Source organism: Austrofundulus limnaeus, unplaced genomic scaffold, assembly GCF_001266775.1.
Source record: "Austrofundulus limnaeus strain Quisiro unplaced genomic scaffold, Austrofundulus_limnaeus-1.0 Scaffold1, whole genome shotgun sequence".
NCBI classification, from domain to species: Eukaryota; Metazoa; Chordata; class Actinopteri; order Cyprinodontiformes; family Rivulidae; genus Austrofundulus; species Austrofundulus limnaeus.
In genome coordinates, this window is record NW_013952403.1 from 3,950,094 (window position 1) to 3,960,531 (window position 10,438).

Consider the following 10,438-nt stretch of genomic DNA (forward strand, 5'->3'; position numbering starts at 1 on the left):
TATATATATTCAATACATCCTGATTTAAAAGAGAAGTTAGGATAATCTGAAGTGGGTTTATGTGGACAAGCTATGAACAGTCAAGCTCTTACCTGTTTTAAACTCAGTATATCCACACGCGTTTTTAAAGGATTGTTGTTGACGTTGAAAACTGCAAATTTAACTGAGGTATCATGATTGTCAGAAATGTTATCAGTGACCCAGAGAAAACTGCTTGGAGCCAGAATAATCATGAAAACAAACATGTGTGTTTTGCTGTAATCTTGCGTTCGCATTTGAGATAATTATACAAAGTCTAATAATAATCTGGAAGTATACTCCAGATTACAGGACTGTCCATGCTGTGCTATGGTTCAAACCTCTATATCCTTAATTATGATGTAAAAATAAACCTAACAACACTATCTACAGCAGGTAAGATAGTAACTATTTATAACATTTCTACAGAACTTGACTTCGGACTCCTTTAAACCAGGGAGAACATAAAGGCTTTAAAACATTTGTGCGTACATTAGTAACATTTTTGTCCTTTGTGAATATTACATTTATTAGAAAATATGCAAAAAAGGTAAAACATAAAACTTATTTTGCGTGTTGACATATGTACATTCCAGATGTACAAAACAAGACAAGCATCAACTTTCAATCAAATTTCTTTCCTCAGACAGAAAAATAAATCCTCAACAGAGTCTCTTTTGCTCGCCTCATCCTGACAATCAGTTTAGTTCTGTGTCACAGACACAACGCTCAGAGAACTTCATGCAACATGTTTTCCTCCTCGCAGACGACCTCCTGCTGCCCGCAGGCCACGTCAATGGCATCGCCCAGTGAGGAGATGAGGGAGGTCAGGCCGATGAGGTACCCGTCCTCCCTGGTGCCCTCGGTCCACGGGATGCCGTGCTGGAGCTCCCGGGCGTCGGGCAGGGGCGCCGTCTTCCCAAAGTCGATCATCCACACGCTGGCCTTGTGGTGGTCGTGGACGAAGAGAAGCGAGCTGCCGATCACCTGATCAGAGACAAACGGGTTTAACAGGTAAGGCATTTAAGATCCAACTAAACGAGGCGACACACGTCTCCCTTCGTTTTCCACTGACCTCGTGGGTTCTGAAGAACGAGGAGTTCCTGAGCGCGTCCTTCAGGTCCAGGAGTCTGGAGCGGTACGCTCTCTGGAAACACACAGACAGTAGGGTTTCAGCAGCGCCAAACGATCAGGAGGTAGAAGTAAAGAAACTGGAGAGACTCTGGGATCAGTCTGTAAAACTGAGTCACAGTCACAGTCGGGTTCTTTACATACACTCGGCTGTGGTGGCCATCTTCAATCAGGTTGATTCTAAAATCTTTAGATGTATATTTAATAAATATTTTCATTTACTGAATGTTACATTTAATATTTTAAACAGACAAACAAGGGTGACTCCAACAGTTAATGCTTTCTTTTTTTTCTTCTTTTTTTTTCTGCGCGCGATGAATAGCCCTTTAAGTATGGGTTGTGAATGACTTTCAGCTACTACCACACCAAATTTAATCTCAACTTCTGTGAAAGTGACTGAGTTACAGTTATTTTTGTGTTTTCTGAGGTCAGTTGGCTGAGGCGGCCATCTTAGATTAGATTGGTTCCAAAGTTTAATCAGTTGTTGATATACATCCAATTATTATTTACTGAAGACTCCATTAAACACGCACATTAATTTAATCTATAGTGGCATATAAAACCAAATAAAAGTGAGGCAGCTCATTAGGCCTACGTACGTTTTACAGGATCATCTCCAACAGTCAGTTAATTTCCTTATTTCTTTTATTTATCAGATTTTAATTTGTAAGTGTATTAAACTAGTATACTGATGGGTCAGTTTCTAAAGATTTGCACCACTAACAACAGTTCAGGTTGACCCCTGTGTTCAGATGGTGATCCAGATTTATGTAACAAGTATTTCTGTGAGTGAACTGACCAGAGTGTCCAGCTGACTCCTGGTGAAGTACAGCAACGCCTCTGTGACCTGAGCTAAAGTCTTGATTTTTCTGAAATCCCGCTGGACGTTGCCATCCTCCATCTGTGAGATGAGAAACGTGTTAAAAAAAACATTGTTCTGGTAATAATCAGAACCGTCCTCTCCTCCTACCATGATGCCCTCTATCCTGAAGCCCAGCGTGGACGTAGAGGTGGTTGTGTCTCTCCACTGAAGGTAGCGCCATTTGGTCACCCCTTTCTGTTCGTGTTCCTCCTCTGATGGAGCCGCAGGGTCTATTTTCAGCATCTTCTGGTACATGTCGCTCCTCGGGGTGGGTTTGGTTCGGGCTTTAACCAGTTCCTCCTCTTGAAATGTCCTGACATGAAAGAAAATCTCTCATAGTCTGTCCTTTACAGCTTCATGAAAAACGTTTGACCGAATTTCATCAAATGAAAAAAAAAAAGATGACCAGATTTTAAAAAGAAACATGCCTTTTCTGTCTGCTGGAGATTTGCATTCCTCCAAAGAAATACAGTATTTTATTCATCACAGAGCTGAGGAATACAGTGCTTAAAGCAGAAATTTGACACGAGTCATCCAGGTTTATTTTTATTCTAAACCAAATTTGCAGTGGTGGGCATAATGGTTCCAACAAATAAGCTAACAGCTAATAATGGAACTATTTTTTCATTTAGTGGATTAGCCTCACCATATTTAAAGGGATCCCTGATTAGTTGTAACATTAGACTTTATTTAATGAACATTTATTTTAACTGTAAAATAAAGACTGTAAAAATACTGTAGGCTGTTTAGTTTTGTAAATTTTTAAAAATATATTTTAACACGGACAGAGCCATTCTATTTACACGCAAAACATTCTGGGTGAATGATGACGTGGATAGGTCATCATCGGTGTGAGTGAGCTATATCCACCCTGAAGGTTAATCTTGGACAATATCTGACGATCAGCTCTTTTAAATGAAACCAGAGAGCGTTGACAGAGAGGAGAAGGTAGAAATGACTCAGCCTGTAACTGAAAATATAGATGGAGGACAACAGAGCTGCTTCTTGGAAGAAGAACCTCAGTTTAGCCTGTTAGCCTTTGCTAGTGCCAACGCTATATTGCATTATATGTATTAGCTTGGTGCTAGCGCGACAAACAAGCTAAACTGAGGTCCTTCATCCATATTTTCAGTTGCAGGCAGAGTTCCCCTCTCTGTCATGTGGATGGAGGACCTCAGTGATGAGAGGAGAATGTGTGGCGCTGAGCTAATACATACATATGGTGATAGCGTTGGGGCTAAAGCTAACAGGCTAAGCTGAGGTTCTTCCATGAAGCAGCTCTGTTGTCCTCCATCCATATTTTCAGTTACAGGCTGAGTCATTTCTACCTTCTCCTCTCTGTCAACGCTCTCTGGTTTCATTTAAAAGAGCCAATCGTCAGATATTGTCCAATATGAACACTCAGGGTGGATTTAAAGCTCGCTAGCAGCCTCGCACCGAGGACCTATTCACGTCATCATTTACCCAGAATGCTTTGCGTGTAAATAAAATGGCCCTGTCCGTGTACTATATTTTTAAACTTTTAGTTTTCAAATGATAAAAACTGAACATCGTACAGTATTTTTACAGTCTTTTTACAGGTAAAATATGTTTATGAAATAAAGTCTAATGTTACATGCTCTTTTCTCGGCCCTGCCCTCTTTACAGCTGGACAGAACAAAGAGAAAAAACTGCTCTAACTGAGAGACAAAGCTACCTGACTCCCATCTTGCAGTCCATGATCACAGGCCTCCTCAGCCCGTTCAGCAGGTCCTCCAGGCGGATGTAGCAGTGCTCCCCTCTGGTGACCAAACCGTGGTACTGCGGGACGAACGGCCTCAGGGGGTCACTCATCAGGCAGTCCAGGCACTTGGCCTCCGGTTCGCTGTACAGTTTCAGCACCTCCCCTCCTTTACTCACCTGGAAGTTACCTGGTGACGTCGGCGATTAGGAGACAAATAGAGCAGAAAATATTACAAGCAAGGGTTTTGAAAACCTCATGGAAACCGTGCGGTTGTTTGATTTACAGGCTGTAATGCGAATAATCTGTAACACACGTGCCTTGATGTCCAGCCAGCTGGACCCAGGAACTCTGCCGCCGAAGTGACCAGTGCATCATGGTCAGAAAGGTTTTCCAGGAGCGAGACTGGGGGAGACAAAACATAAACAAATGAACAGATTATGAGTTTATATGGGCAGAAATCAGAGAAGGTTGTGTAGTAAAAATACAAGTGTGAGCTGCTGTTAACTTCAGGATAGTATGCAGAACATATTCTGCTAAAAAATGGCAGATTGCACCTTTTTGGTCATATCTAAGGAAGACATGCATTTGGAGTTTAATCAAGTTTTTAATAATTGATGTAACCTGCAAAGTGTAAATGTGGTCAGATTGAGCATTTGAGTCCTTTTCTCTATTAGTTTTCTGCCATCCAAGGCAAAAAGCAATAATGTGCTCTGCAGAGGTTTTTTTCAATAAACACCATAGTTTTACATTTCGTTAATATAATATGTTTTTTTCCCGCCTCATCTATTTTTGTGTGGTATTTCGTTTCTTTTTTCAGGGTACTGCCTCCTCATGATGTCCTTTCATGATGATTATCCTTGTCCTGTGCAGGGTCTATGGCTGCAAGACCTGGAGCACCTGATCTCCTATGTTATATATAATATAAATGCTCCATATTTTGATTTGTATTTTTGACTGTAATTTTAACTATGTCCTGTTGTGTCTGTCTGTTGTACAGCACTTTGGTTGGCCTTGTGCTGTTTAAAGTGCTTTATAAATAAAAGTGGTATGTTTGTTTATGTTCTGTCTTGTGAACGGGTGTTCTGAACTGTAATTTCCCCTTGGGATAATAAAGTATCATCAATCAATCAATGTGTCTGTTAGCAAAATATCTCATGAACCAACACACAGATTTGAACAAAATTCACTAAAAGTAATCCTTGGACACACGTCTACAACTGATTAAATTCAGGAGTTAACCCTATTCAAGTTTGTCGCCACAGCTGGACAACCTAAAAACACACAAACATGGCTACAACTCAGCCAGTTTTGCAGATACTGAGATAAAATTTGGCGTGGTATTAGCTGAGAGTCATCTTCAAGACATATTCTGAGCACTACACATCGAAGGCTTTATTTACAGAAAGGACAAAAGTGTTTTCAAAGCAAAAAGGAATTAACCAAATCACATCAAATGTTAAACCTGATTCTGGTTTAGATTCTTGTTTGACTGATGACATGTGTGAAAAACAAAACGTTTGCAGAGAACAAGGAAATAAATCGTCTAAATTCTGTTGACGTGAGGATAAAGAACTTCGTTTAGCTTCGATGCCTGCTGAAAATGTGCTGTAAATATTCTGGACGAGCTGAAAGAGTTTACACGGAGCACAGCTGAAAACGTAAGACCTGTTTTGTGTGCAGACAAAACAGCTGCCAGCATGCTCAGATGTGCAGAAAAACAAAACGGTTCAAGCAGATCTGAGCATGCTCGGTGCAAAAACAGCCGAACGCAGCTGAAAGAATGCAAATGCCACAAGTCTAAGCTGTGGCTTTAAAGCTTGTTGGCATCAGAAATTATGAAAGGTGTAAATCTAACAAAAAGGTAGCACTCCCCGTTTCTGCTCCCATAGCTGCCTTTTTTATTTCTATATTTTATTTACAGTTTGTCCGCTCTGAGGCCGCAGAAGGAACATTTACTTTCTAGTTGTCCTCCCACCATCTGCTCCTCCCTTCATTCATATCTGTTGCAGGAGCAGCAGCCAGTCATGCAAACGCCATTCAAATCTGACCTGGTCAAAGTCCTCTTTCAAGCTCATGCAAATCAGCAGGACCACAGGTGCAGAGAACAGTTGAGAAACACGTTTTTATTCTCTTCCACAGTAAACCAGAGCAGCCAGATGCTCAGATGTGATGTCAGAGGCTTTAATGTGACAAGTGATAAAAACAAACAGAAACATGTAGGTTAGTGCGACCACGTGTCCTGAGTCGGGCCTCCTCACCTTCCTGAAGGTCTTCCTCTTCGCCGCCGCGTCCTCCGCCTCGCTGAAGACCTCATCGCTCTCTCCTGACGAGAGGTTGATGGAGGAGCAGGAGGAGGAGGTGGAGGAGGAGAGCAGCTTGGAGAGGATTGGATGCCGCTGAGTGGAGGGCTCCGTCATCTCCAMGGAGGTCTCTGGGCTGATGCCGCCCTCCTCCCGTGCTCCTGCGGGGGGCGAGACTTGCCGACCTCCTTCCTCCTCCTCCTCCTCGTCATCTTTTTCTATCCCGAAACCAGAGCTCCGGCCCCTCCAGTGTTTGCTGTCGCTGTTCGGCCCCCCAGCCTTCCCCTCCCCGCTCTCCTTCCCCCGCCGCCTCCCGCTCCACCTCCCCCTCTCCCACCCCTCTTCGCCCACCTCAAAGCTGCCCCCCAGCTTCTCCCTCCTCCTGGACCTCCATTTGGCCCTGAGAACTTCTCGTGGACACTCCGAGGGTTTTCTGTCCTGGACCTCCCGGGTGTCCTCCCTCTCATTCGCGTTTGATTCCGAGTTGGACGCATCGTCCCAGTCCTCGTCCTCTCCCAGCCCACCGATGCACTGGCTGTAAGGAGGGAAGCTCTTCGTCGCCAGGAGCCTGGGCCTGAATCTCCCTTGGCCCCCCCTGCAGCGGCTGAACAGCCCCTCTCTGTCAGCCACATGTTGCTGCGTCTCCTCCGTCTCCATCCTGTCCAGGTGCTTGTTGTCCTCTGCAGAGTCCATGTCTGTGTCCCGCCCGGAGCAGAGGTGGTGACTCTGTTCCATTGGCACAACATGTGCTTGTGCAACAGGGAAATGTTTACAGAAGAAACAGTTTTGAATATTAATCAGACTGAAAAAACTGAAAAAAAACCAACAAAAAAAACCCAAAAACAAACAAAAATCAAACTTTCTTGACACAAAAATAAATAAATAAAACAAATAATTCTCTCAAAGCTTACCTTCTCTGCTTTTTGATTTGCAGTCATACAAAGCCTCGAGCTTCACGCCGAGTCGCTCTCTCTGCTGTGGCAACAGTTTGCATGCGGTGATGTCATTAAGTTTCCAGAGCTCAGGTCTGGTCCGGGGGCCGGCTGATGGGAGTCAGCCAACAGCGCCGCGGGGCGGGATGACATCCAGGAATGACAACATCAGACGGCGTGGAGCGCTGTGTCCTCCCTCCAACTGCAGGCTTGACTCAATAACTCAACCACTTTGAAGACTGATGGAGCTTTTATTATATTTACTCATGAATTTGACCTAAAACCATTAACCTTCTGGACCACGTATAAGTAGCTGAAGTGAATAAGCAATCAAAAATATTTACAAAACTAAAATGAGGATCTTCTGCTGCTGTGGGGTCAGGAATGCCTGTTTGCATAGATAAAAAATACCAAACAGCAACATAATGCTGAGCTCTACAATAAAACGTCAGAACAAGTTCTTCAGTGGTCAAAGCAAGGCTGCGAAGAAAAAACAAACACTGAATATTAATCCAGAAGGTTGTCAAAACAATGAGACAAACCAGAATTAAAGCTCTTGATGGGATCTGAAATGAACCATTGAAGCAAAGCAGCTTATATCTGTATTTAAGTTGTGAGGTGTTTACAGTTGCCTCTTTGTAATCTTTGTAGCGTACAGAAGCTGCTCATTTACAGATGAAGTTCACAAACGTGTCGTAAACAGATGACGCTTTATGGTGTGAAATAACTTGTATCATTTATACATCCTTTCAGGACCTGACCGATCACGTTCTCTATTCTTCCTCATTTGAAACCTCAGAATCGGTTATTTCAGACTGCTCGGCGATGTTTCCGTTGTGCAGCTCTGAGGATTTGAAAAGTGGCAGATGGGGGTCTTCTCCCCCCAGACCCGGGTTCTGAAGAGGACCCAGCAGCTCTGCAGGACATGAGAGGAAAAAAAAGGTCACACAATCAGTTCAGAGTGACCTATGGAAGCAAATTAAAGCACAAAACTTCCTTATTTTTTGTGCAAAGTTTAGTTAAAAAAGCATCTCTCTTCTACCTGCATCCTCTTCCTCCTGTAACTGGTTGGTGTTTCCCATCATCTCTGGCTGATACCTGTTTGCTGTGACCTGTCAATCATGACGCCCGTGAGGATCTCAGCTTCGTTTAATCTCAGTCACCAACCTTCAGCTTACATGTTGTTTTTATTAATAATTCATTTGGTTACAACGTGCCTCTCCTCTCACCTGCTCTGGGTTTTGCCCCACCTTCCACAGCTGCCGCATGTAGCTCAGGATGAAGAGGAAGCTGAGGAAGATGAAGTTGGTGAACACGCCCACAAAGGCTGAGAGGATGGGGAAGTAGAAGAGCAAATATCTGATGAGAGAAAAGGAGAAAGAAAACACGTTGGTACAGATGTTCTCACTTTATTCTGTAACAGAGGAGGTTTTTTTTTAGAAGAGAGAATGTGACGACATTTCTAGTCAGTGTGCATTGCATTGTGATTTGTTTCCAATCCAAGTCATCTCAACTTTGCCACGCTTCTCCTCCTGCATACTTCGCCCTAGAGCTGCCATTGTAATTTATATCTGTAAAGACCCTGTGCCGAATGATGGCTATGCCTTTTGGTGCCTGTAAAACTTATAGTTTATGAAATATTAATGTTTAATGAATTATAATGGCAGTCAATGGAGCCTTGTATTGGTCCAATACTGCCCATGCTGTACTCAACTTGGTACTGCACCATAGTTTAATATTTCATCTCAGCAGTTCAGTGTTTACAGAACTAATATGATTGTATTTTGATGTTTTACTATAATATTGTCTTAATACTGCTCTGTTGTTGTAATATTATGCATTTTATGTCAATAATTGTATTGGCAATGTGGCCTCTTTCTGCACACATACAAACCAACCCCTGCCACCATCTTCTGCCACAGCTCCATTGGTCTAATGGTCTATGTCATGGACTTTCATGTGAGAGATCAGGGTTCAAAACCCAGCTAAAGCAACTTTAACAAAAAATCTCTTCAAATTTCATATTGTCACACAATTACCTTAATTACAAACACCTGCTGATGTGACAGGCACAAGCTTGTATAGAAAACACATTTGAACTTGGTCAAAGTTCATTCTGCAAGTCCAWTGCTGYAGGCAAAGCCATGCTGCAATGACATGTTACATGGCAATGCACACTTGTTTTTACATCGTAAAAACCCATGTCTAGTTCTCATTAGTTTTTGAGTTTGGAGCCTCTGCCTCAGACGAAGGAGTTTAAATATCTTGAAGTGATGATAGGATCAAGCAGGGTAGGAATGAAGGTGGATTTAACATCCAAGTTCTAACCTTCACCTACGATCACAAGATATGGATCACGACTGAACACTTCCTGATGGAAAAACCCAATTTCATTCTGATGCAGCAGATCCAGATCTATATATTCTGTTATATGCAATAAGTCTGATTTTCTTCATTTTTGTTTGGTGATCCTCACCTGATACCAGTAAAATGAGCGTGAACGTAGAGATGAGAAGAATAGATCTGGACCTTGCTGGACATGATCTCTATGAGAGCTGTGACCGAGGGAGAATACTGAACACAGACATAAAGGGAAAAAAACAAACAAATAAATAAAATGTGGCTCGAATTTACTTCCTCATATTTCACTCCACGTGACTGCATTTCGAAATAACTTGGACTCACAGGGTCGTCTACGTATTCTGAGAAGAGCTCCATCTCCACAACCTGTTTCTGCTCGGCTGCTCCGCTCAGGAAGACCGGGAGGAACAGCAGCGTTCCCAAAGTCTTCAGCAGGTCCGATCGGTACCGCAGCATGCCCTGGACCACAGCAAAACTGATTTTAGTTCCAGGTGATACATATTTAACAAAAGAGCAACGTCATAACTCAGTGATTGGGTTAGGTGCTCAATTTTATTTAAAGTTTAAAAAAGGAGATCTCAGCTGACTCGTTGGATTCAACAAAAAAAGTTCTGAAACTGTTAAAGTCCAGTTTTAACTTAGTTTAATACCAGCTCAGCTCCAGAGAGCTGGAACTTTTTAAAAAAAATGAAAAGTAGGCAGTTTATTTCTCATATGTCAAAACTCTACCATGCAAATAAAGAAAAATATGTCTGATGAAATTTTGTTTTAAAGGAAATACAAGGATAATCTCCGCTGGCCTGAAGCAGAGAGTGATTGGTGCACACCTCAAGCATCTTAATACATTAGAGCGGAGGTGGCGACACCTAGTGGGCATGTGGAGGTACTGCAGGGGGTTGTGAAAATTTTTATCACTTTTTTTATTACATTAATTTTTCCAGTGGTTTCTTTAAAATCTGGAACAAAAAAGTGAAAGCATTTGGGTTATTTTTTTCTCCCAGCTGTGGCTGTTATTTTTTAGTGTATTTTAATTTTGTTATTGATTTTGCTAGTTTTATTATTCGCGTTTTGCTGTTTTGTAGCACTTTGAGGTTTTTGCTAATGAAAAATG

At 42.3% G+C, this 10,438-nt stretch overlaps 2 protein-coding genes across 6 annotated transcripts in view; both read right to left on the reverse strand.

Annotated features, from left to right (window-relative positions):
* Window positions 1-520: 520 nt before the first annotated feature.
* On the reverse strand, window positions 521-6,769 carry si:ch73-22a13.3 (inositol-trisphosphate 3-kinase A). The gene is made up of 7 exons (XM_014003121.1): window positions 5,993-6,769; window positions 4,052-4,136; window positions 3,708-3,921; window positions 2,120-2,324; window positions 1,949-2,050; window positions 1,094-1,165; window positions 521-1,005 (listed from the first exon to the last, which is right to left on the reverse strand). Exons 1-7 carry the CDS (start codon window positions 6,767-6,769, stop codon window positions 748-750), a joined length of 1,713 nt encoding a protein of 570 aa, XP_013858575.1. The 3' UTR covers window positions 521-747.
* A 428-nt stretch (window positions 6,770-7,197) lies between these two features.
* The window catches only part of LOC106515865 (seipin), a 10,308-nt gene continuing 7,067 nt past the window's right edge, over window positions 7,198-10,438 (reverse strand). For all 5 annotated transcript variants that reach the window (XM_014005922.1, XM_014005929.1, XM_014005937.1 and 2 more), the window contains exons 7-11: window positions 9,652-9,786; window positions 9,443-9,540; window positions 8,196-8,325; window positions 8,009-8,078; window positions 7,198-7,882 (exon numbers count right to left, since the gene is read on the reverse strand). In XM_014005922.1, coding sequence (XP_013861376.1) covers window positions 7,740-7,882; window positions 8,009-8,078; window positions 8,196-8,325; window positions 9,443-9,540; window positions 9,652-9,786 — 576 coding nt within the window. In that variant the 3' untranslated portion in view covers window positions 7,198-7,739. The remainder of the gene's footprint in view (window positions 7,883-8,008; window positions 8,079-8,195; window positions 8,326-9,442; window positions 9,541-9,651; window positions 9,787-10,438) is intronic.